This window comes from Acinonyx jubatus, chromosome E4, assembly GCF_027475565.1.
Source record: "Acinonyx jubatus isolate Ajub_Pintada_27869175 chromosome E4, VMU_Ajub_asm_v1.0, whole genome shotgun sequence".
In the NCBI taxonomy this organism is placed as follows: Eukaryota; Metazoa; Chordata; class Mammalia; order Carnivora; family Felidae; genus Acinonyx; species Acinonyx jubatus.
Window position 1 is genome coordinate 29396164 of NC_069395.1, and position 27319 is coordinate 29423482.

Sequence of the window (27319 nt, forward strand, 5' to 3'; positions counted from 1 at the left end):
TGGGGCTCGAACTCATGAACTCAGAGATCATGACCTGAGCCAAAATCTGATGCTTCGCCAACTGAGCCACCCAACGTGTCCCTCTGAAGGTTTTCCATAAACCTACCTGCCCACTCATGCACAGTCTCTCCCTTTATCAACATGTCCCAACATGTTTCGTGGTATGTTGGTTGCTATTGATGAATCTATGCTGATTTATCATTTTCATCTAAAGTTCACCATCACCTTAGGGTTCACCCCTGGTGTTATACATTCTATGGGTTTGGACAAATGTACAATGACAGTATCCACCATCATGGTATCATACATAGTGCTTTCACTGTCAGAAAAACGTATTCATCCCTCCCATCCCCCAGCCCGGGGCAGGGCAAGGACTTTTTAGATGCCCAAGTTGCAAACTACAGAAGAAAAGATGGACACTTTCAGCTACATTAAACTTAAGAACTTTTACTCATCCAAAGATTCCATAAAGAAAGTGAAAAAATCTTGGACTGGAGGCTGGATTGGGGGGAAAATTGCTCTAAAGAACATTATCGGAACATCTGGGCTGAGTTTCAATATAAACTGTGAATTGGATGTTAGTGTTCTATCAGTGTTAAACTACCTGAATTTGAAAACGGTTCAATGTTAACTATCTAAATTTGGAAATGGGTACGTAAAAGAATATTTTTGTTTCCAAGGATACATGCTACAACTTAGTCCCAAAGAGATGAGCAAAAGTGCTGTGTATATTGTCTATTTTATACACAAATATAGCAAACTGTGAATTGATGTGAATGGTATGTACACAGGAGTTCACTGTATTTGTCATGAAGCTTTTCTGTAAGTTTGATATTTTTTCCAAAATAGAGTAAAAAGGTTTTTTAATGTGTGAAAACCCATGCTATAAACAGGGAGAAAACATTTCCAACACATGCAACTGACAAAAGGATTGGTATCAAGAATATATTTTTATTTATTATTTTTTAAATGTTTTATTTATTTTTGAGAGTGTGAGCAGTGGAGGAGCAGAGAGAGAGGGGGACAGAGGAGCTGGAAGTGGGTTTTGTGCTGACAGCAGCGAGCCTGCCCAATACAGGGTTTGAACTCACAAACCGTGAGATCGTGAACTGAGCTAAAGTTGGACGCTCAACTGACTGAGCCACCCAGGTGCCCCTCAAGAATATAGTTTTTAAAAAGTAAAACCCTTCAGGGCACCTGGATGGCTCAGTTGGTTATGCATCTGACTTCGGTCAGGTCATGATCTCATGGTTCGTGGGTTTGAGCCCTACGTTGGGCTCTGTGCTGGCAGCTCAGACCCTGGAGCCTGCTTTGGATTCTGTGTCTCTCGGACTTGCTTCGGCAGCACATATACTAAAATTGGATTCTGTGTCTCCCTCTCTCTGCCCCTCCCCTGTTCGTGATCTGTCTCTCTTTCTCGAAAAGAAAGGAAAGGAAAGGAAAGGAAAGGAAAGGAAAGGAAAGGAAAGGAAAGGAAAGGAAAGGAAAAACTCTTAGAAGAAGAGAAATAGAAATGGACAATCAACATATGAAAAAATGCTCAACATTATGGTACAGATTTATTCTCAATAGACTAGCAAAAATTAAGAAGTCTGATAATAATAAGGTTTGGAGAGAATGTGGAGTAATAAGAAAGGGCCGATCAGTGCTGCTGGCAGCATAGATTGGTACCACCACTTTGAAAACATTTCAGCATTACCTTTTAAAGCTGAATACCCCATACCCTCTGACCTAGAAGTGGTGCTCCTGGGTTCAAATGAAACTCAGGCACATCCACAGGAGATGTGCACAGAATGCTCCCACCAGCCTTGTTAGTAATTACGAGGGGAAGATTTGAGTTTTGTGAGGGCATGAGATTACATAACTGCAGAAAAATCACAACAAACTACAAATGTGACAAAACTGGGTAAAGTACCATACTATTTTTTTTAAGTGTTTCACACACCTGTATACCTTTTCCTTTTCCTTTTTTTTTAAACTGCATACTCTTTGATCCGTCTTCGTGACCATGATTTCTGTACTGTTGTTTATGTAGAGAGAATAAAAAAGACTAAGTCTTTCTTTTACCATGGTTAATTGAGTTTTTTTTAATTATTAATCTTTAAGATGTAAAAAAAAAAGTCTGGACAGAATCACTGTGACCTACAAACTCAGGGATTCTGATAAATTTTACTTTGAATGATTCCTATCAATAAAGGAAAAATGTAAAGTGCATTTATAATGATATAATCATGAATACATTCCTGATGGGAGAGAATTTCCATTTGACTTAAGCATTGGTCAGAACACCATTCTCTGCTTACATTTTTACAGATCTAATAAATTTTTACCGACCAGCTTCTAGCTCCCTCCATTTCAAACTATATATTTTTCCCTCAACATGCATATACTTCTGATGCTGGATGCCATAGGACACATTCATATCCTGATATGACATTTGTCCCTGTCCCTTCCTACTCTGGGATGGGAAGCAAAAGCCTAACATTAACAGACTGCAAACCCATAAATACATTCCACTGAACTCAAGTAAATGTATCTGCAACTCAACCCACCTTGGCTGGATCCCCAAATGCCTGCTGCTATCTATCACCACCCAACTTGAGAAGTGTTGACGGAGGGGAAGCCGGAGTATAAAGAAAAAGTGGTCCTAATCCATCCTGGTTTAAATACTTCTTTAGAAGATTTTACAAAAACATATGACCGTGTGAACACATGGACAAGGCTCCTCTTTTAGGGCTTTGGAAGGGACCCATGGGAGTGGGGGCCCTGAAGCTCAAATTTCATTAGCTTCACGGTAAATTTGCCTCTAATAAATACAAAATACTGAAGACAATTCAAAAGTACATAGGAAAATACACGTAAACAACTTTACAGATACAAAATATTATAGCAGTAAAAATGAATGCTTTACTGCTTGCTTACGCTTAACAACTTGGAGGAATCAAAGAAACAAATGCTGAATGATAAAAAGTGAATCCCACACGGCTAGATATATATTGTTTTTATAAAGCTCAAAAAGAAGGAAAAGGAAACAATGTATCAATTAGGAATGCATCCAACTCTGATAAAACTACCAAAACGGAAAGGAGAGAGAAAAGAAATCCAGCATAGTGGTCGCTGAGGGAAGCAGCAAGGTGTTCAATCTGAGATGAAGGGATATATGCTTATACTAATAACGTGGCGGAGTCACAGACTTTCGTATTATCAGCACGCTTTAAAACTTAACGTTAATTGCTCAAAATGCTATTTTGTATGCACCAAACATTAGATTGAAAGTATTTCTGAATCGGTAAGAAAAATGTTCAAGTCGGCAAATTTGGCTTTCCTCCTTCCTTCCCCCCTGCTTTCTCCGCATCCCGATCTTTAACTACCAGCTGCTGGGGGCATGTGGCTCCAGAGTCTAGCAAAGCAGAGAAATGGCAATCCATGGGGACCAAAACCGTGACTTGTGTTATTTTCTGTTTGGTGATGGGTGGGGTGTGGTAGTATGGAAATATTATCCAGCGTATCAAATACATCATGTTAAACTTACTGCATTTAGTTTTAGAGTTATTTTGCCAGCTAAAAGCAGAACGGGTTTTCAGGCCTCTGGGGCCTCTGCCCCTCCCTTTTACACTCAGACTTCCCACTTTCTAAGTGTACCAGGCCCCCGCGCCACCCGCTTCAGTCTTTCCGGGCGGTCTAACTGTTTTTCACCAGTCCTGGCCCACTCGATTACGTAAATTCTTCCAAGAGGATCCCCAAACCCGCCTCGCCCTGCAGAACTTGGCCAGCTCCAGCCACGCTCCGAAGTTTACCAGCAGCCGGGAACCGGGAAGGGCAAGAAAAGGCGCGGAACTTCCCAGTCCCCGCCCCTCCCTCGTTCCTCCCGCCCCCGTCAGCTACTAGCCAAGCTCCGCCTCCCGCGGTAGCCCCGCCTTCCCCGTCGCCCTAAGGCGTGCCGCGGCCTCCTTCCAAAACCCGGAGAAGTGGATTCTGCGCTCCGCACGGCCTTTCCTAACCGTGGTGTGGCCGAGCGGGTCCAGGCTTGTCGGCAGGAAACTGGGCCCAGCGCCTGGAGGGGGAAGGCGGCCCCGAGCGGGAGCGGACGCGCAGCAGGCCTGCGCGAGTGAGCGTGCTGCGGGCCCCGGCCGCTCGGGCCTCTTTCCCGTCGTGCTCCCTTGCCTCTGGGACGCGGGGCGCTAGGCCGCGGCGGTAGGATTCCCCCCCATCCCGTACACAGTCCCCCTCCCACCCTTGCAGTCGCGGGGTCCCGGGCCTCCGGCCGGAATCCGGCGCCCCGCCCTCCCCGTCTCCTAGCAGCGCCGTGACGTGCGTGCGTCTTTGGGTGCGGGGCTGCGGGGCGGGGGTGAGGGGCAACGCCCGAGGGCAGGGTCTGGGAGCGCGCCCCGGGAGGGATCCGGCGACTGGGAGGCCGCGCCGCTCCCCGCGCCCTGCTTGAGCCGGTTCCGTTTCGCCATTTGAGGACCTTGAGTTCCAAGCTCTTCCCTGCCGACACAGAGCCGTCCCTCTCCCCACCTCCTTGACATTCGCGGAGACTTGGGATAGTAATTCTAGACCTTCAGTTGCATTTTTGTTGGAATTTTTCTGGAAAAATTGAATCTGGTAACTTATCCTATAAGAATTTTTTTTTGAGAAAGGTGTTTTAGTATATCTAATAGGCTCAAAATTAGGTTAAAAGCCTTGTTTCACAGCCCACAGTCATTTTGCAAAAACATTTTTGGTGGAGATAGGCGTAGCAGTGGTTGAAAGCTTGCACTCTGGAGCCAGAATGCCTGGGTTCTAACACTTGAGAATGGTGTGAGCTTGGACAAGCCACTTAATCTCTAGCTGGCCAAGTTTCCTCATGTGAAAAATTATAATAGAATACATAATACAGCATAATAAATATCTATATATGTCCGGGGGGAGGGGCGGTGGTGCTAACCTACTTTCCAAGCTTGTGAAGATCAGGTTAACAGGTCTTGAAGCGCTAAGCACTGTGGAACATAGCAATACATACGGGTTACTTATTACATCAAAATAGCATTTTTTCTCTATGCCTTGTGGTTTTGATTTTCGAGATTCCAGCTGTGAAGTGTTTCTCCTGTTTTGTGAAAACGTAATAAAAGGATTTACTCCAGAATTTCTGTAATATTTGGTATTTCAAAGTGCAAGTAGCCAGTAAACAGAAGCAGGCAGTATGCACAAGGCTGTGCTAAGCAGTGTGCAAAGTTTCACCACTCCCATGTGTAAGGAAAAGGGCTGTTTGTTTTCACCAGAGGAAATTGATGAATGGCAGAAAAGCTTGCTCTAAGTAGTGTCGTGATGCCTTCCTCTATTCCTTTCAGGCAAAGCCCAGGGACACTAGGCTGACTGCAAGATAACCATACTTTATATGTGAATTTTATTCTTCATTGAGGGTTAAATAAATCTCATTATATAATTTCCTCAACAGAATATCAGAGGATGTTTGTTCCAAGATCTCTAAAAATCAAGAGGAATGCTAATGATGACAGCAAAAGTTGTGCAGCTAAGAAAATTAAATCAGATGCAGAAGACCTTCAGCAGGATGAAGGCAGAGATGATTCAACTGATGCTTTAGTTACAAAAGAAGCCACGACGTCAGACAGGCCCAGCACAGAACCATGCCCTTTCCCCAGCACAGCTGGCCAGTTGGCTGAGGTTTGTTTGGTTGGACCTGAGCAGGACGCAAAGGATAGCGATCTTTCTGAAGAGCCTGTAAAGTCATTTTCCAAAACACAGCGCTGGGCAGAACCTGGAGAACCTGTCTGTGTTGTTTGTGGTCGTTATGGAGAGTATATCTGCGATAAGACAGATGAAGATGTGTGTAGTTTGGAGTGTAAAGCCAAACATCTTCTGCAAGTAAAGGAAAAGGAAGAGAGATTAAAACTCAGCAGTCCTCAGAAGGCTGATTCTGAGCCCGAGGCTCCACTTAATGCTTTTTATGTCTATAAAGAGCACCCCTTTATTTTGAACCTTCAGGAAGACCAGATTGAAAATCTTAAACGGCAGCTAGGAATTGTAGTTCAAGGGCAAGATGTCACCAGACCTATTATTGACTTCGAGCATTGTGGTTTCCCTGAGGCCTTAAATCTCAACTTGAAGAAATCGGGCTATGAAGTTCCAACCCCCATCCAAATGCAGATGATTCCTGTAGGACTCCTGGGAAGAGACATTCTGGCCAGTGCGGACACTGGCTCAGGAAAAACAGCCGCTTTTCTTCTTCCTGTTATCACTCGAGCTTTATGTGAGGTAAGAGTTCACATGTGTTACTCTCAGAAGCAAGTCAGGTATATACCAAGTTTCAGCCTTAATTACATTAAAGCTGCAAACTGAACTATAATCTTAGTCGTTAGTGCTCTTAGTGGTTTTGCTTCTGATGGTAGTTTGTATGAAGAACATAATTTTAGGGAATTTTCCTTTTATTAGATTGGACCAAAGATCTTTTCCTTGAAGGTCTTAAAAATTGCCTTCCTTACAAAATACCTTCAACAGATTTTCTATTCAAGAAGTAAACTTTTGCTCTGGGGAAAGAAATGCTGCTGACTGGGTGACCTGCAGTTTTTGTGTCCATTTAGCCTCCTTGGATTTTGTGTTTTGAAAAAACTGATTTATACCAAAGTTAGAACGCTATCATAGAGTTCAAAAGCTACCCTTGAATGTGATTCGTGGTTCATCTTAAAATAATGCTGCCTTACTTTACTTGTGAGTTTCTAGTGTATAAAGCACCCCCCACACACACATAATTACTTTAACCACAATGTGTACCAAGTACTATTGAATTTGTGGGGTCTGGAGTAGGGCAGGAAGGGAAACCAGTGGAAAATGTAGGCAAAGAGAGGAGAGGTAAAGGAGGAAAATTTGGAAAACTAAGAATTGTAGAAGATAATGTGAGGAAAAAATAAAAGAAAGCACCTCATGTTTAAAATATAGGTAAAACTCACTGGATGTCCAAAACAGAGCTATAGTGCAGGAAATAGGACATTTGTAACAGTAAGTGAATCCATAGGAGAGCCAAGGGTGGGATGCCAAGCTTTAACCAGATCTTCATGGTTTTCTCTTCAGAGGAGCATGGCTGGAGATTGCAGAGTCCATTTGACTGGGAGCAAACTTTCAGTTTTCCCACCTTGGTTATTGTGGGTGCTCCTCCCTGGCCCCAGTTTTGATTTTTCATTGTATGTCTGTGTTTTATAAGAAATGGGTTCAATTTACACTTGATCTTAGCCAAAAGGCCGAGAAGCGATAGAAATGGGTTCAATTTACAACGGTTTTTGGAGAGAACATCTGCGGTGAACAGAAGGCAGGAGAGTTCATATCCAGTTGGGCTGATGGGAACGTTCCTAGAATCACTTTGAAGATTTAGTCCACATCTGCAGGAATTAATTGCCAGTGCTTTTAGACTTGTTTTTCCCATCTTTGCAGAGCAAAACTCCATCTGCACTCATTCTTACGCCAACAAGAGAATTAGCCATTCAGATAGAGAGCCAAGCTAAAGAATTGATGAGTGGTCTGCCACGCATGAAAACTGTGCTTCTGGTAGGGGGCTTACCCTTACCTCCACAGCTTTATCGTTTGCGACAACATGTTAAGGTGAGCACCAATTTGGTAAAATGCCTTTGAAAAGCATTGTGAGCAATATGGGAGCTAGTTGTTGTTCTGTTTATTTATTTATTTATTTTTTTGCCCTTAAGGAATGTGATTTTAGGTTAAACCTTTTTTTTAACTTTATTTATTTTGAGGGGGTGGCTGGCAAGAGAGAGAGGGAGAGAGAGAATCCCAAGCAGGCTCTGTGCTGCCAGTGAAGAGCCCAGTGCAGGGCTGGACCTCATGAACTGTGAGATCATGACTTGAGCTGAAACCAAGAGTTGGACACTTAACTGTCTGAGCCACCCAGGTGCCCTTAGGTTAGCCTTTAAATTCTTGCCAAGCAAGCCTTAATTTTTTTTGTTTTTTTTTTAATAAATCTTTTACTGTTTGTAATGTTTATTTATTTATTTTTGAAAGAGAGAGAGGGAGCAGGGGAGGGGTGGGGGGGGGGTGTGGGGAGAGAATCCCAAGCAGGCTCCACACTATGAGTTTAGAGTCAGATGTGGGGCTTGAACCCGTGAACCAGGAGATCTTGACCTGAGCTAAAATCAAGACGTTTAACCGACTGAGCTGCCCAGGTGCCCCTTAAGTTTGTTTCTATCAGAAAGGGACACAATTTATTGAGTGTCTGTCATATGCCAAATCCTGTTGGATGTTTTCACCTGCATTATCCTATTCAGTTTTCACATTTGCTCTTGAAGGTGGGTTGGCATATCCCATCTTCTATCGTTGAGAAGTTGAATCTCAGAAAGATGGGATTTATCTAAGGATCCATAGCTACTATAAAGTGTGATTTCCTTTTTCGTTTTTTAAGTAGGCTCTGTGCCCAACATGGGGCTTTCACAACCCTGAGATCAAGAGTAGGATGCTTTACTGATTGAGCTAGCCAGGTGCCCCTAGAGTGTGATTCCTACAGAGAAGGAGGTTATCCCATGTAATCACAATACAGTTATAGAATCAGGAAATTAACATGGATACACTGGAATGCATCAGGAATTAATGTTGCTGCCACCTACTCTTCAGACCCCATTCATGTTTTACTAATTGTCCCATCACCTTTTTTTTTCGTAATAGCACAAGAATCCAGTTCAGAATCATATTTTGCATTTAGTTGTCATGTCTCTTTCATCTCCTTCAGTTTGGAAGAGTTCTTCAGTCTTTGCTTTTTTTAAAGGATTATAAACTGCTTAGTTTGAAGAAGGCCCCTCAATTGATTAGATTCAAGTTACGCATGTTTGAAAGGAATATCATAGAAGAGATGCTTTGTTTTTTTCATTACATCCTTGTAGATGATACATAATGTCAGTTTGTCCTTTTACTGGTGATATTACCTGTAAAGTAACTGTAAAGTTTTATTTTTCCCTTTGTATTTTGAGGGGTATTTTCATACTGTAAATTTCTTGTGCTTTACCACATTTCAAGCTTATTCTTTATATATATGTATACATATAATACATACATATATATACTTACATAATATATAAGTATATACATATAATATATACATATATATATATATACTTATATCAGTATAGACTCATGATTTCCTATTTCATTTAAAGGATTATAATCTGGGGGCACCTGGGTGGCTTAGTCGGTTGAGCATCCAACTCTTGATTTCGGCTCAGGTCATGATCTCACAGTTTTTGAGTTTGAGCCCCACATCGGGCTCACTGCTGTCAGCACAGAGCCCACCTCACTTCGGATCCTCTGTCTTCCTCTCTCTCTGCCCCTCCCCCACTGTGCATGTGTGCTTGCTCTCTCTCTCTCTCTTTCTCAAAAATAGATGAACATTAAAAAAAAAAAAAGCTTCTGTCTCTCCCTCTACCCCTCTCCTCTGCTCTCTTTCTCTCTCTCTAAAATAAAAAAAATGAATTAAAAAATAAAGGATTATAATCTGTTATTACCATTATTTGTTTTGATTCTCTAGTAGTCCCCAATTTGAGCAGTGGAATCACCATCAAGTTGGCTTCTGTGTCCTTTTATTATATCCCCATCATTCTTTGAGCACTTTATTTCTTTCTGTCTGAAGAAGATGTTCATGCTTCCATTGTTCTTTCCTTGCCTCAGCCCTGGAATCATGCTTTTCTCCAAGTTGCCCTGATTCCTTTTGCTACAGGATAGTATTTAGAAACCAAGACCTGGGCTCTAGGTTGGGCTCATTGCTGTTGGCTTTTGCTATTGAGTTATCATTGCTTCTAGGACCTCTTAGTGAATAGAGGGAGGGAATTACTCCATAATTGGGTATTCTGCATCTGTATTTATCGGAGACCATGAGTTCATGTCGATACTTCCAACTCTAATTAAACACAACAAAATTTGTTTTGGGGTTTTCTGTCTCCGTGTTTGTAACCCTGGCAGTGAGAAACTTGCTACCCATTATCTTTTATATATTTGTTTACTTGACCAATCCTCCTCTATGTAACCCCTTGCCCGTCCTCATCTCTGTCCACTGCCACAGAGTGATGCCTTCTTACTAGGCTCCACCCTGTGCCCTCTTCACCCCCTGAGACCACCAACACCCTGTGCAGGGCCACCTTTCTATGAAGGCCCCTTCTCACCCTCCTATCTCTCCCACTCCCTATGCTGGGCCATGTCTTTCACAGATGCCCTCTGAGAAAATGTGTCTGTCAAGGGGCACCTGGGTGGCTCAGTTGGTTAAGCATCTGACTTTGGTTCAGGTCATGATCTCACTGTTCAGGGGTTTCAGCCCTGCATCAGGCTCTCTGCTGTCAGCGCAGAGCCTGCTTCTGATCCTTGGTCTCCCTCTCTCTCTGCCCCTCCCCTGCTCGTTCTCTCTCCTTCTCTCTGTTTCTCCTAAAAATAAATAAACATTTCAAGAAAAAAATCTGTCCAACAAAGTGATCTTTCAAAAGCCAGGGCAAAATAGCCACCTTTTCAGATGAACAAAGCTGAGAGAGTTTATTACCAATAGAGTATCTAAAGGATCATTAAACTAAGATATTCCACATACAAAGAATCTGATTCTGGAAAGGAAGGTTTAGGATCAAAGAAAGAATGGTGAGCAAAGACAATACTAAGCATATGGATAAGTGTAAACAAATATTGACCAAATAAAAAGTAGTCATGAACAATTTGTGGGTTTAAAAAAAAAAAAGGAAAATATTGGCCAAATGTAGCATATAAGTGCAGAAAGGTTGTGATTGGTGTAAATCAGTTGCCCTTGATTGTTCAAGAAAAAGGTACATATGTCAATTAATTTTAGATTTTATTAAATTACAAATATTTGTTAAAATTCAAGGGAAGCGCTAGAAGAATGGGAAAAAAAAAGTTTCTAACTTCCAAACCGGCAGAATGCGGGAAAGTGGAAGAGGAATAGAAGGGATGAACTCAGTTCAAAATAATTGAAATGGATTTAAATGCTTACATTTAAATGTATTTCTGAAGAAACCAAGCAGAGCTCTATAGCTCTATGGATACAGATCCTTACAACCCTGAAATTTATCATTCTCTGTGAGCTTGCTGTTGTGTTGCTGTGTCCTTGAAAAGTGGAATACAATTGAATTTATTAGATCATTTGTAACTCTACTTTTTGCCAGGCACCGTCTCATTCAATCTTTATAATAATTATCATTTCCATTTTATGAATGTGAGAACAGAGGCTCATGCCATTTATTAAGTGCTATAGCTAAGACTCCTACTGAAGTTTGACTAAACAGCGCCTACTTTTAACTACTCTTTCAACTATTATAAAACTGTTAAGAGCCTTGAGCAACTTTAGAAATCATTGTGCCCAACCTTTTAATTTAAAATGAAATAGCAGGCCCAAAGGGGTTTAGGGATTTGCACTTGTTTACAGAGCCAAATAGCGGTCAGCCTGCTTGCAGAGCCCTTCCTGGTCTGGTCTCTGCCTACTTTCAAGCTTCATCCAAGTCTTTCTTCCCCTTTTTTACCTCGCGGAAGCCTCTGTGGCCTTCCAGCCACAGAAGGTTCCTGGATGTTTTCCTTCCACCTGGTCCTCTCCTTGCTAGCTCTCACTACTTCTGTGTTAGGGTTTAGCTTATATGTTAGTGAGGACTGGACAGATGCCTCCGTTTATTGCATACCATACTGACCTCATGAGTATTTATCTGATCCTTCCTTTGTGTTACAAGTTTCATGAGAGCAGAGACTACATCTGACTTAATCATCATTGATTCTGAGTACCTAACCTCAGTGACTGGCACATATTAGCTACCCAGTAAGTATACATAGAAAGAATGAATAAAGGAAGGAAGGAATATTATCTAATTTATTATCTTTTTCTCATTTATTCAGGTTATCATTGCAACTCCTGGGCGACTTCTGGATATAATAAAACAGAGCTCTGTAGAACTCCGTGGTATAAAAATTGTAGTAGTAGATGAAGTAAGTAGTGTTACTTAGAACATTAGTTACATAATTTTATACAGTTTATGAAAAATACATTACAGTTATATAATCTCACTGTGTGTTCAGGCATTTTCTCCCCAAAGGAAAAAAAAATTAGAGATTTTTTTAAATTGCAGTGGTCATTCTTTTTTTTTTAATTAAAACATTTTTTTTGAGAGAGAGAGAGAGAGCGTATGCACACTCAAGTGAGGGAAGGGCAGAGAGAGAGGGAGACACAGAATCCAAAGCAGGCTCCAGGCTCTCAGCTGTCAGCACAGAGCCCCACATGGGGCTCTAGCTCAACAAACCGCGAGATCGTGACCTGAGCCGAAGTCAGACGCTTAACTGACTGAGCCACCCAGGAGCCCCTAATTGCAGTGGTCATTCTTAATCTAGTTCCTGTGTAGCATTGCAACTACCCTAAGGTATAGTGCACTGAAATTAAACCACATTAATAAATAAAATTAGCTGTCTTTTCCTAATTGACAGAAAACACAAATCCAACAGCTACTGTATTCTCAGTGATAAGTTTTTTAAACACTTGACACTGGCTATCATTTGTCTACAAAAATAAATGGATCAGTGGCAAATAACTATTAACAGGGATTTTGGAAGTAGCTGAGAATGCTTAATTGGATGACCTTTTGTATTTTTTCTCTACGTGGTCATAGGCATTTGTGGTTGTGATTTTCAGTGGTACATAGAGCAGATAAGCATTTTTATATTTTTGGTTTGCTTACAAGATAAAATAAATATGTTAGTATCTGCTGATATTCCACCATGTGAACAAGCATGAGGACACAAAACCATGTGTCAGCCCAGGCTGGACATGTGCCGGTTCTGCCTGCAGGGCATTGCACTTCTGCCTTCACACACGTCCCAACAGCAGTAACAGAGCAGAGGCCCAGCAGGGGTCACAGATGTGGGGTCCACGTGCTGACCATTGATGGCAACCTGGCCTGCCTTCTGTGGGGCCCAGTAAGTAGCAGTAGGGTGCCAGGGGGTGTGGAAAGAACACCTGGATGAGACTGCAAGACTGGGATTTGAGCCTTTACTCTACCTACTATGGGATGCTGGGCAAGTCATTTAATCTTCCAGACATTGTGAAAATGTCTCATAGACTGAAAAGTCCTGTAAAAATGTAAAATAATGTTATTCAGTCCTTTATTATTTTTTTTCTGTTTTTTCCCTTATATATTTACCTTTTTTTTTTTCCAGTGAGAATATTTAAGTTCTACTCCCTTAGCAAATTTCAGTTATACAGTATAGTGTTAACCAACTATGGTAACCACATTGTGCATGTCAGACCTTACCTGTTTTATAACCAAAAGTTCTTACCCTTTTATCCTAAACCTCTTCCTGTTTCACCCACTCTCTAGCCCCTGGCAATCATTTTTCTACTACTTTCTATGAATTTGACTTTTATTTTCTTATGTTGAACTTACTTACTTACTTACTTATTTATTTATTTATTTATTTAAATGTTTATTTATTTTTGAGACAGAGAGAGACAAAGCATGAACGGGGGAGGGTCAGAGAGAGGGAGACACAGAATCTGAAACAGGCTCCAGGCTCTGAGCTGTCAGCACAGAGCCCGATGGGGGGCTCGAACTCACGGATCGCAAGATCATGACCTGGGCCGAAGTCGGCCGCTTAACCGACTGAGCCACCCAGGCGCCCCATGTTGAACTTTTTTAAATTGCACATATAAGTACTATCATACAGTATTTGTCTTTTTCTGTCTAGCTTACTTTAATGCCCTACAGGTCCATCCATGTTACTAAAAATGTAAGAAGTTTAAGTCTGAATAATAGTCCATTGTGTATACATACACCAGATTTTCTTTATCCATTCATCTGCCGATGGACACTTAGGTTGTTTCCATACCTTGGCTATTGTGAACTGTTACTCAGTCCTTTAAAAGGTGCTGCTAGGTCAGCCTTTTCCTGGTGTGCCTTTTGGTTCAACTGATTTATTGCATTGGATTATCATCAGACTTACTGCTACCCTGCAAGTATGAATGGGTTTCCCATTGTTGATAAGCCCATGTTCTTAAGTTCTTGCCATCTTATGAGCCTGAGAAACGGATCGTCACATTGATTTTAAAGTTAATTTCCATTCCTGTTTGCTTCTCTTCACGACATTTCCATCTTTGCCAATTAATAGGGTTTCACAGGACACCTCAGTGCTATGCTCAGAATACAAAAGGAGTATTCATTCAGCAAACCTATACTGAGTGCTTGTTATGTGCAGCCTCTGTCCCAGCTCCTCAGCATTTAAGGAAATGAGCTGGTAAACAACATAATTGCTCATGTACTGAAACTGAAGTCAGCATAGAAGTGCTATTCAGAGTCCTTGGCTCTGAAACCTTCCATCAGTCCCCCAGATAGACTTTAGGTCTTCTTTCCTCTCTGACCTGTATGTAGATTGAGCAGCTCTAGATGAGTTTGGATGGAATCACAAAGAAATTTTAAATACTATTCAGGCCTACAAAGTACTGAAACCTTATTGGAGAAAAAGACATAAACACTTGAAATTAAGCAAGAGCATTAGCATATATACTGAAATACAAAGTACTAAAGTGTGTAATGTAGGCCAGGGAATGGCAAACTCGTGCTGTAAAGGACCAGATAGTAAATATTTAAGGCTTCAGGGGCCACTTGGTCTCTGTTGAAACTGTTCAGTACAACCATAGACAGTAGGTAAATAAATGGGTATGACTGTGTTCGCATAAAACTGTTTACAGAAACACACAGAGGTCTGAGTTTGTCCCAAGAGCCTTAGTTTGCTGACGCCTGATATAAGTTGTTAGTAAAAAAACAGGACTATGTATGATATGCTAATTTTTCAGTGCAATTAAGGTCAAGAGAAAGAAATAAGAGATTGTGTGAATTGGCACTGTAAAAAATGGCCTCTCCGAGGTAATGGGATTTGACCTGATCGTCCACAGATGGAAAAGGATTTAGAAAACTAGAGAATGTATCCAGTATTCCAGGTGAAGAAGCTAACATAGGCAGAGGCAGAAAGGCCAAGTACATGCACTGAGAGACCAACCAGCTTGAAGCATTCTTCCTGAGAAATAATAGGAAGTAAAGTTGGGTAGTTAGGGTGGGGTCAAATTATAGAGGGCCTTGAAAGGGAGGAGGAAGATCTTGGATTTGATGTGGGAAACAATGAGGCTTTCAAAATTATTGAGTTGGGGTGTCACAAGTGGAAAGTGGTGGTTGAGCAAGGTTATTCTGCTGCTCCGTGCAAGAGAAATTAAAGAAGAAAGAATCTGTGGGACAGAGTGGCTAGCCACCCAGACAAGAGGTGAGTAGGGTCAGGGACAGGGCGGAGGCAGTGGGAGTCATGAGGACATCTGAGAACCACTGTAAATCATTCATGAATCTTCTGATGACTGAATATGAGAGAGGATGGAGAATAAGGTGGTTGACGTGACTCTATAAATGCTGGTTGTGCCTCTAATTTTAAGTAAAGGGCAAGTGGGTAAGAGTTGGAGCTTGGCAATAATATTTGAGTTTGGTTTTAGAAATGTCGAATTTCTTGTGAATGATGGATGAAATGCTGTGTGGATATGAGAAATGTGCATTAGCATCCATGAGACACACTGGTTTCTCTAAGGGAGGAAGGTTGGAGAGGGACAAGGACTGGGGCCAAGTGTCTGCTTGTGGAGTTTGAAGATGAGTCTGTAAACATGGTGTAGTTTGAGAGACCAGGAAGGAAGTGAGAACAAGTAATATCCCTGAAAAGAGAGGTCTCTGTTCTTTTTAACAAATTTTTTTTTTTGAGTTTTAATTTTTTTTTTTTTAACGTTTATTTATTTTTGAGACAGAGAGAAACAGATCATGAATGGGGGAGGGGCAGAGAGAGAGGGAGACACAGAATCGGAAGCACGCTCCAGGCTCTGAGCCGTCAGCCCAGAGCCCGACGCGGGGCTTGAACTCACGGACCGCGAGATTGTGACCTGGCTGAAGTCGGACGCTTAACCGACTGAGCCACCCAGGCGCCCCAAGAGAGGTCTCTGTTCTAAGAGGACGATGAAGATAAAGGAAAAGGCATGGAAACTAAGATAATTCTTTTGGAATTAGAAAATCTGCTCTGTCTTCCTACCTATTCTTTGGCCTAGAATTCTCTCCCACCCCATCCACCTGCTCTTCCTTTATGTGTCCATGGCTCTGAAACCTTCTGTCAGTCCCCTAGATAGACTTCAGGCCTTCTTTCCTCTCTGCTCTGTTGACCTATATGTAGACTTTATAATTTCTTTTATGTTCCTTGATTTATCCCAGTAATCAAGCACAGTGTTTGCCCAGGTTTCCCTAATGGTAAAAATTACCCAGTATACTCAGCGAATGTAATAAAAGACCAGACCTCTTATTTGGATATGCTGACTCAGTAGGTCTGAGTTGGAGTCCAGGAATATTTAAAAACTCATTCTGGGTGATTCTTTAGGGAGATTTGGGACACACTGACTAGTGAACTGCCTGACAGTGCTTTTTCGGTGCTTAGACTTGATGAATGCTTGTTTGTTTATCAGATGCATTTTTGGGGCTTTTTACATGCTAGACACAGTCCTTGGTTTTGAGGATACGATGGAAAGTGAGATAAGCTCTGACGGATGTATGTGCACAGGTAGTGTGACAGAGACAACAGGGGTTTTCTCAATTTGGTATGGGAGGAGGGCTCTCTGAGTGACTTTGATGCTGAAATCTGAACAAAAAGGAGCCAGCCACACAAAAATCCATCTGGAGGAAAGACTGCTTCCATCAGTCTTCAGCTAGTGTTCAGGAGCTGATGTGGGAGTGATCATGGGGTAGTTGGGGATAGAAAGAAGGCTGGTGTGGCAGGGTCGTGGGACGTGAGATGGGGGAATGGTAGGCGATGAAGTCAGAGAAGTGGATGAGGGTGAAAACTGGAAGACTGTGCTTAACAATTGGATTTTATTCTACATGTGATGGGAAATTACTGGAGGGTTTAAGCAGAGGAGTAACAGATCTGATTGATGTTCTAGAAGATTCTGGATGCTTGAGGTAGATGGCTTTTGGTGTGGGGGTGATAGGATGAGGAGGAGTCTCACAAATGTGAGCTGGAAAGAAGTAGCTGGATTTGGGGGTGTGTTAGTGTAAACAGATTAGATGCAGGGAAGCTTGGATGAGAAGAGAAACTGAGCGAATTTATTTCTGATGGCCTCTCTATTTTCTGAACCAGGAGAAGCAAGGCCATCTCCTGAGATGAGGGGGCCTTAGTGGGATTATTGAAGAAAAGCAGGGGATATTTGCAAGACATAGCATGGGTGTGCGCGTGCTCTGTGTCTCATAGTAAATTGAAACATTGAGACTTACCATGCTGTGAACGTGGTCCCAAGTGTTTTATATATTTTATACTCATAATATATCCTCATTAATGCTCATAACAGCCTTATGGGGTAGCTGCTATTATCATTCCCATTTGTAAAAGGAAAAACTGAGGCTTACAGCCATTCGTTACCTTGGTTAATTTAAGGTCATAGGTAGAGTCAGGTTCAAACCCAGACCATCATGATTATTTTAGATTTTTAAATGTCACAGAGTGAATATTAAAATGTGTGTTCATACTTTAATAGTATGTTAGTGGACGCTTAAAAATACAATGCCTTAGTCTAAATACTCTAAAATAGTTAAATAACTTATTTTTCAAAATTATAGATAGCTAGATTGTATTTAAAAATCAAGATAGCCTTAATCTTTATTATTTTGAAGCAGCTTTAACTTAAATTTTTTCCTTCTGTTTGCTTAGTAATACATAAATTGTTTTTAAAGACCAGCAACACAGGAGTATATACCGAAGTGGAAGCCCCCAACAGTAAACGTTTTTACTTATTTAATATTTTATTATAAATATGCATCCATGGTTAAAAAAAAACCAACTTTGCAAGAAGCTATAAAATGAAGAATTAAATTGCACCCCCTTCTACAGCCTGCAAGCCTTCTCCCCAGAGTCAACAATTGAGTTTCTTGAGTGTATACACAACTGGTATCATGTTATACATAGTGTTCTGTACTTTGCTTTTTTCCTGCTAGCAGTGATTCATTATCACTTAATAAAAGGCTTTCCAGTCATAATTAATGATAGCAGAGGGTTGTATTATGTGGATCTACCATAATTTATTTACTAAATCCCCTATTGGTGGATATTTAGGATATATACATTTTTTTTGCCACTGTTAATGCCATAAAAACCTTTGTATATCATTGAAAACCTGTAATTACCCAATATATAATTTTATATAAATATGTATTTTCCCAATTTATCCTTTATCTTTTGACATTGTGGTATATTCTTCTGTGTAAAAGTTTTTAATTTTTCATGTTCATAATCATTTCAGTTTTTCCCTTGGGTGGCCCAGGGTTTTAATGTCCAGTAGGACTAACTTTAAAATGATTTTATTTTAGGCTGATACCATGTTAAAGATGGGCTTTCAACAGCAAGTGCTTGACATTTTGGAAAACGTTCCTAATGATTGTCAGACCATTTTGGTTTCAGCTACAATTCCAGCTAGCATAGAACAACTAGGAAGCCAGCTTCTGCATAATCCTGTGAGAATTATCACTGGGGAAAAGAACCTGCCTTGTTCCAGTGTGCGCCAGATTATTTTGTGGGTAGAAGAACCAGCCAAAAAGAAAAAATTGTTTGAAATCTTAAATGTGAGTAGTTGCGCAACCCTGTTTTGTAGATTGTGTTTGCATTTTTCACGGTCCTTAAGATTGTGATTTTTAGATGCAGCCTTTGGGGAATTTAGTATAGATACTTAATAACTAAATTGCTTTACCTCAATTCTGTGGGATCAGATATTTATTTACATAAGCTTACTGTATGGATGCAGAATTGCCCCTTTTTTCCCCCTATTATAGAAAGATGTTTAAATATCAAGACTATTCTTAAGTAATATTTTTTGTTTGAAAAATTTTTAGTAGTTTTATGTATCGGGTTAAAGACAAGTTCTTTCTTGATCATTCTGTCCTTGGGAAATAGAATCTTTTAGCAGTAACTTGTTTAAGCAGAAATTTGTTAAGTGGGTGATATGTGTAGCACAGTTACTTAAAAATAAGGTATTAAGTTAAATATGTTTGTATTTACTTATGAACAGTATTTAAAATTTTAAATTGAACTCAAAATTTTAAAATTATTTTTGCAATATTAATGAAGTATTGGAGAAATATGAACAAGCAGTATACTGTTGTGCTTCTGTTTGTGCATATTTAAAAAACATTCATTTTAACACTCATTTTTCCTCTATAAGCCTGTTGATAACTAGCTTATACTAATGCTTTCAGAAAAACTTCCTATTGTAAATTATGTTGTATGAATAATTTTAAACATATGTTTTTCGTTTTTCAGGATAGGAAACTCTTCAAGCCTCCAGTGTTAGTATTTGTGGACTGCAAGCTGGGAGCAGATCTGCTGAGCGAGGCAGTGCAGAAAATCACTGGTCTAAAAAGTGTGTCTATACATTCGGAGAAGTCACAAACAGAAAGGAAAAACATTTTGAAGGTTTGGCACTCAGCATTCTGTTTTCAAGGGACCCCCTATTACCAGCTGGTTTTTAAAACGACCTTTTTTTAATGACTGCAAGAACTTCAGGCAAGCAGTGACTGTCAGCTAATTGTTCCTCTTGCTCAGGCTTCTGTGTTTTGGGAGCAATAAGCCTGTTCCCTACAGGGTTATCTGCTAAATAGATTACTAATTCAGAATCTACCATTTCTGAAATCAGGTCAGTTTAGACGGGGACAGAGCAGTAGTTCACCCTTGGAAAGGGTTTGCTTGAGTACATTAAGAGAAAACATTTGATGGGGTTGGGCGGGGGTGGTTGGGAAGAATTAAACCACACAGATTTCTCAGGTATTCTAAGACCTTTACTTACTGAAAAGATACTGCAACAACAATGTTGAAGAAAGTATTAAAAGAAGAAAAGGTATCTGAATTAGATAAAACCACATGAGATAAATATTGAATAATGAAGTTTGTTGCTTTTCGGGGAAGGGATTACTTGAAGGAGACTATGAAGTTGTGGTGAGCACCGGAGTCCTGGGACGAGGCCTGGACTTGATCAGTGTCAGGCTGGTTGTCAATTTTGATATGCCTTCAAGTATGGATGAATACGTGCATCAGGTAAAGAGATTTTATGTTTCCTCCCTGAGTTCTCTTGGGCAAGGCATTGTCAGTAGAGTGGTAACTAAAAAATAAAAAGTTTTGGGGTGCCTGAGTGGCTTGGTTGAGCATCTGACTCTTGATTTTGGCTCAGGTCATGATCCCAGGGTTGTGGGATCAAGCCCTGGGTCAGGACTTAAGATTCTCTCTCTCTCTCTCTTTCTCTCTCTCTCCCCCCCCTTCTGCCCCATTCCCCTGCTTGCTTGCTCTCTCCCTCTAAAATAAAATAAATGAAAAAAAGTGAGACAGTATTCTAAAAAAGAAAAAATAAGTTTTATCATAGACCTAAAAAGATTTTATAAACTTTATATAGTTTTGCTTTTAAAACATACATGTATATAAGCTAAATTTTGTTTTTAAAAACTCTATGTGTGCCTAAAATGGATTAAAAAAATAATTGGAGGGGCGCCTGGGTGGCGCAGTCGGTTAAGCGTCCGACTTCAGCTCAGGTCACGATCTCGCGGTCCGTGAGTTCGAGCCCCGCGTCAGGCTCTGGGCTGATGGCTCAGAGCCTGGAGCCTGTTTCCGATTCTGTGTCTCCCTCTCTCTGCCCCTCCCCCCGTTCATGCTCTGTCTCTCTCTGTCCCAAAAATAAATAAACGTTAAAAATAAATAAATAAATAAATAAAATAATTGGAGGGGCGCCTGGGTGGCTCAGTCAGTTAAGCGTCCGACTTCGGCTCGCTCAGGTCATGATCTCATGATTCTTGAGTTTGAGCCCTGCCTTGGGCCCTGTGCTGGCAGGTCTGAGCCTGGAGTCTGCTTCAGCTTCTGTGTCTCCCTCTCTCTCTGGCCCTATGCCGCTCACACTCTGTCTCTCTCTCAAAAATAAACATTAAAAAAATTTTTTTCTAAACAATTGGAAATAACCTAAAATATCAGTTTAATAAAATTTTAAGTAGTGGTTTTTGTTTTTGTTTTTGTTTTTAATTTCCTTTCTATTTCTTACTTAGCGAGCATATTAAATAGCGTTTATAATCAGGGGGAAGAAAAGGCTTTGTTTTAAATTGGTCTATCTGGCCGAAATAAAATTGATCCGTTAAAGTATTTGTTTTTTTAGGAATCTTGTCTTCATCTCTTCTTCATATCCTTATTTGTTCTAGTCTTTCGCCTATTAAAGTTTTGTTTATTTTGCTGCCAAAGATAACAGCAGGCTCTTCTTTCTAGCAGAAATAGAGCTTTCTCTTAGCGTCGTGTTATCTCACTGACTGCTACCTGTCTTCCTTCTCCGGCATCACTTACAGACTTTTCAAGTAAAGCCTTTCTGTAATGTTCTTAGAATTCCCTCTGAATGCCACATTTACTTGGATCACCCACTGAAACGCTTTTAGTGCCTTTAATGCATTGTTGCTTTTATTTTTACTTAGACTTAGTAATATAGCAGTGCCTCTCTTTCTCTCCCTTTGGTCCCACCTCATTTACCTGTGCATCAGGGAATTGAGTATTACACAGGAGTTGATTGTTCAAATAAATGAAATTTATTTTTTTTGAATTTTTAATAATTTTCTAAAAATACTAAAATACTTAAGAAGCTTCTCTGCTTCTTAAATAGAGCATGCTGATTACAATTATGTAACTTTTTCTTGCTATCCCAAAGTCAACCCTATTGCTCTCAGTTATTCATGAGTTATCGTTCACATTCACAGTGTACCCTGAGCAATGGCCTCAGGGGGTGTTGAGTATGTAGAGTTTCTAACCTCTACTCAGAATGGCCCCATATCCTTCTGCTTTTCTATTTCTTATATCTGGGTGTGTTTTGTTTGTTTGCTTCAGTAATTGAACGGTACATATACACAATAAGAAATAATACAAATAACAAAAGATATAAAGTGAAAAATAAGTCTCTGTAAGGTAACCCTCCTATTTTTGAGTGGTTACAACAGTTAATGGTGCAGAAATTATAAAATGCATGTTTATGCACAAGTACACGTGTATATGCGTACCATGTTACGCTTATTACGTAAATGGGACCACATTACTCCAACTGTTCTATGCCTTGCTTTCTTTATTAAATATATCTTAGGCATCTTTCCTTATTAGCACACATAATAGGTACCATTTAAAAAATATTGATATGTATGGAGTGTTTACTATATGGCCAGGCACTGTTCTAAACTCTTCAAATGTCTTTACTTGCTTTCAATTGGGCTTGATCTATTTTCATCGCTACATGATAGTGTATTGTATGGATTACCATAATTCAATAAATCCTTTACAATTTGATGGATAATCAAATATTTCCAATATTCTGTTGTTAAATAATGCTGCAGTGAACATCCATCTATACAGTTGTTTCTCTCATGCAGTATATTTATAAAATAGACTTGGAGGAGACTTGCTAGGTCAAAGGAATGTGTATTTTATTTTATTTTATTCTATTTTTATTATTGTTGTTTAAGGATATGTGTATTTTAAATTATAGTAAGTATTCCCAAGTGTTTGCTTTTAACTTAGGGGGCAGGGACTTCTGGGCAAATAATTTGGAATTTGTTGAGTCAGCTTTTAGAGTCTAGAGAGTATTGCAGTTATGTTCTTGAACAGCTTATGTTACAGTATAAAATATCTCAGAATAAATATGTCTCAATTGATAGAACTCCCATGCTATACAACTCACCACTTGAAAGTCAATTTACTGGTTTTTAGCATATTCATATTGTTGTGCAGCCATTACTACAGTCAATTTTAGAATATTTTTATCCTAAAAAGAAACCCCATACCTGTCCCTTCAGCAGTCATTCCCCATTCCTTATCTCTCTCTCTCTCTCTCTCTCTCTCTCTCTCTCTCTCACACACACACACACACACACACAAAGACACACACACACACACACACACACACACACACCCCTTAAGCAACCACTACTCTATGCCTGTCTTTATAGATGTATCTCTTCTAGACATTTCCTATAAATGGAATCATAGGTATGTACTCTTTTCTGCCTTTTTTCACTTATCACAGTGTTTTCAAGTTTCACTCAAGTTGTAGCATGTATCTGTACATTTTTTATTGCTACATTATATTCCAAAGATATACTGCCTTTCTTTGTTCATTAGTTGCTAGACATTTAGCATGTTTCTACTTTCTGTTTGCTATGAATAATGCTGTGTGTATCCATGTACAAGTTTTTTTTTTTAATTTTTTAATGTTTATTTATATTTGAGAGAGAGACAGTGCACGAGCACGGGAGGGGTAGAGAGGGAGAGATGGAGACAGAATCTGAAGCAGGCTCCAGGCTCTGAGCTGTCAGCACAGAGCCTGATGTGGGGCTTGAACTCACAAGCCATGAGATCATGACCTGAGCTGAAGTCGGACACTTAACCGACTGGTTTACCACCCAGGCGCCCCATGTACAAGTTTTTATGTGGATGTAGGTTTTCATTTCTTTTATTTTAATACCAGTCTAGTTAACATACAGTGTTATATTAGTTTCAGGTATACAATATAGTAATTCAGCAATTCTGTAATTTAGTCAGTGCTCATCATGATAAGTGTACTCTTAATTCCCTTCATTTATTTTACCCTTTCCCTTCCCCGCTCTGGTAACCATCAGTTTGTTCTCTATGGTTAAAAGTTTGTTTTTTGGTTTATCTCATTTTTTCTTTGTTCATTTGTTTTGTTTCTTAAATTACACATATGAGTGAACTCACATGGTATTTGTCTTTCTCTGACTTATTTCATTTAGCATTATACTCTCTAGGTCCATGTTGTTGCAAATGACAAGATTTCAGTCTTTTTTATGACTGAATAATATTCCATCACACACACACACACACACACACACACACACACACACACACACACACACACCACATCTTCTTTACCCATTCATGTATGGATGAACATCTGGACTACTTCCATAATTTGGCTATTGTAAATAATGCTGCAGGGGCGCCTGGGGGGCTCAGTCAGTTAAGCGTCTGACTTCAACTCAGGTCATGATCTCAAGGTTTGTGGGTTTGAGCCCCGCATTGGGCTCTGTGCTGACAGCTCAGAACCTGGAGCCTGCATCAGATTCTGTGTCTCCCTCTCTCTCTCTGCCCCTCCCCCACTCATGCTCTGTCTCTTTCTTTCAAAAATAAATAGATGTTAAAAAAAATTTAAATAGTGCTGCAATAAGCATTGGAGTGCATATTATCTTTTTGAATTAGTATTTTCCTTCTCTTTGGGTAAATACCCAGTAGTGGAATTACTAGATCATATGGTAATTCTATTTTCAATGTTTTGAGGAAACTCCATGCTGCTTCCCACAGAGGCTACACCAATTTGCATTCCAACCAACAGTGTACTAGTATTACTCTTTCTGTACATCCTTGCCAACATATGTTCATTTTCATTTCTGTTGGGGACACACCTAGGAATGGAATTGCTGGGTCATATAGTAAATTTGTGTGTAACATGTTGAGGAACTGCTAGACTCTTTTCCAATGTGGCCTCATGATTTTACATTCTCACCAGCAATATATGAGGGTTCCAGTTTCTCCACATCTTTATCAACACCTATGTTATTTATGTTTTTAAGTATAACCATGCTAATGGGTATAAAGTGATATCTCCTTGTGCTTTTGATTTGCATTTCCCTAATGACTAATGAATATCATTTCATGTACTTACTGGCCCTTTGTGTATCTTCTTTGGAGAAATATCTTTAAATTCTTTGCCTATTTTTTAATTGGGTTGTCCTTTTATTATTGAGTTGTAAAAGGTATTTATATATTCTAGAAGATCCTTATCAGATACATGATTCTCAAATCTTCTCTTCCAGTACGTGAATGCAGCTATATTTTATATTAGTTTTTAGTTTTATTGGAAAAATTCAGTAACATAAATAAAGCAACATTTCTTCTCTTGTGCCCAGTCTCATTCCATAGATGGCCATGTTTTGTTTGTTTTTACAACGTTAAAAATGTCCTATATATTGGCAGCAACGATCTAATCATTTAAATACTCTGAATATAGACTTTGTTCTACATTTCAGTTAAGGAGCAGAAATTGACCATGACTGTGTATTTACCCCCTTCTTCTGAAGAGTTTCTCAGTATATTTGGAGACAAGTAAATTTTGTTCCTTATCATGTATTTCCATCACAATTTTGTGTTCATTTAATTTTATCAAAATGAGAACTTTATGCAAAAATGAGTTCACTTAAATCTCACATTTCAAGGCACTGAAGTACTCTAAAGAGTCTTCTTGCTCTAAAAGCAGTAGCTTTCAGAAAGTTTTTACCTTACCCCTATCCACAGTAAGAAACATCTTCATGTCATTGGCCACCCCCTCACAAGATACCGGAACTGAAACACAGGGTTCACAAACAATCCTTACTGGTATTATATGTGATCACTTTCGTATTTTCTGTTTGAGCTATTTCATTAAAAAGATGCTGGTGGCAGTCTACCTAAATTGATTTCACAAAATACATTGAGATGTACAATACAAAAAGTGCTATGGGAATGATGAACGTTAATCTTAGTGAAGCCTCTTTAAATACTAATCTTAATTTTCTTGCAAGAGACATTAAGGTTTTATATGAACATTTTGAAAATGTCCTTTGCATTTCATTTCAGGTTGGAAGAGTGGGGAGATTAGGCCAAAATGGAACAGCGATTACTTTCATCAATAACAATTCAAAAAGACTCTTCTGGGATATTGCAAAAAGAGTAAAACCCACAGGATCCATTCTTCCCCCACAGTTACTAAACTCCCCTTACCTTCACGACCAGAAAAGAAAGGAACAACAGAAAGATAAACAGACACAGAATGATCTGGTTACAGGTGCTAATCTTATGGACATTATTAGAAAACATGATAAAAGTAATTCTCAAAAATGACTTGTTATACCACTGAACAATTTTTTATTGTGTATGTTGTCCATGAAATTTCTGTATCTTATTACTGTATGGTTCGAATCAATGGGACATGTACATGACGCAAAAAAAATTTAACATAATTTAAAATTTTTTAAATTGAATATCAGATTTATACCACAGTATTATATTTATTTCCCTTTAGCTCTCATAAATTAAGAATAAATCGGAAAATGAATTGCTAAATAAAATAAAATTTTTTCTGTCTAGACAAAGCCTTTTTTTTCCCCCAGTACTCTTGGAGCTGCTGTCAGAGCTGGACACCTGCACAGCGAGCAGTCAGACTCAGAATGGTGATAGTTTTGTTTAGTGTCCCCAGTGCGCTGCAGGCACATTGGCACTTGGGTCATTGTTGAATAAATGAATGTTAGGAAGAAAGTAAATGATGAAACTGGAAGAAATGATTGGTGCTTCTTTAAAAGATCAGTGTGAAATATGTTTTATTTTCAGTTGTTTTCCCTTCAGCTTGGTAAACATTTTTTTTTTAATATAACTTACTGTCAAATTGGCTTACATACAACACCCAGTGCTCATCCCAACAAGTGCCCTCCTCAATGCCCATCACCCACTTTCCCCTTTCCCCTGCACCCCATCCACCCTCAGTTTGTTCTCTGTATTTAAGAGTCTCTTATGGTTTGCCTCCCTCCCTCTCTGTTTGTAACTATTTTTCCCCTTCCCTTCCCCCATGGTCTTCAAGATCCACATATGAGTGAAAACATGATACCTGTCTTTCTCTGACTGACTTATTTCACTTAGCATAATACCCTCCAGTTCCATCCACGTTGCTGCAAATGGCCGGATTTCATTCTTTCTCATTGCCAGGTAGTATTCCATTACATATATAAACCACATCTTTATCCATTCATCAGTTGATGGACATTTAGGCTCTTTTCACAATTTGGCTTAACATATAACATTCCACAGTGTTATACTTATTATGGGCTGCTTATCAAAATAATGTCAAGTTATGTTAATGCTGAATTGCAATTACAGTTTTATGTCAATGTCAGTTTGCTAATTCAATTGATAATATTAAATAATGGAACGAAGGATAGGTGTTTTGCTTTGATACATCAGTACTTTCATTTCTTTAAAAACTGTTAGTTTCAGTTTACTTGAAGGATTTAGACAGTATGTTACATAAATATTGACACTTAAGCTTTATATCCTAAACATCCTCCCCAAAGGGGCGTGGCAGAGATTTATGGAACTAACTAGAGTCCCTCAGTAGGTAGTTTCTTAATGTCCCCACCCAAAGGAAAGTATGAGGTCAGAGGTTCCCCAAAGAATGTGACCCTCAAGACTCTGG

The 27319-nt window shown here is 39.6% G+C and overlaps 1 protein-coding gene across 3 annotated transcripts; it reads left to right on the forward strand.

Moving 5' to 3' along the window:
- Positions 1 to 4054: 4054 nt before the first annotated feature.
- DDX59 (DEAD-box helicase 59) lies at positions 4055 to 27057 on the forward strand. 3 transcript variants are annotated; one of them, XM_027074637.2, is made up of 8 exons: positions 4055 to 4194; positions 5438 to 6255; positions 7426 to 7593; positions 11869 to 11958; positions 18468 to 18644; positions 19339 to 19491; positions 19981 to 20109; positions 25711 to 27057. In XM_027074637.2, the coding sequence occupies exons 2-8, from the start codon at positions 5449 to 5451 to the stop codon at positions 25972 to 25974; spliced, it is 1788 nt and encodes a 595-aa protein (XP_026930438.1). In that variant the 5' UTR covers positions 4055 to 4194; positions 5438 to 5448; the 3' UTR covers positions 25975 to 27057. The 3 variants fall into 3 exon arrangements, with proteins under 3 accessions (XP_026930438.1, XP_026930437.1, XP_014926990.2); XM_027074636.2 differs by having other exon boundaries at positions 18393 to 18644; positions 25711 to 27053; XM_015071504.3 differs by lacking the exon at positions 4055 to 4194 and adding an exon at positions 4460 to 4605 and having other exon boundaries at positions 18393 to 18644; positions 25711 to 27055.
- Positions 27058 to 27319: the final 262 nt, after the last annotated feature.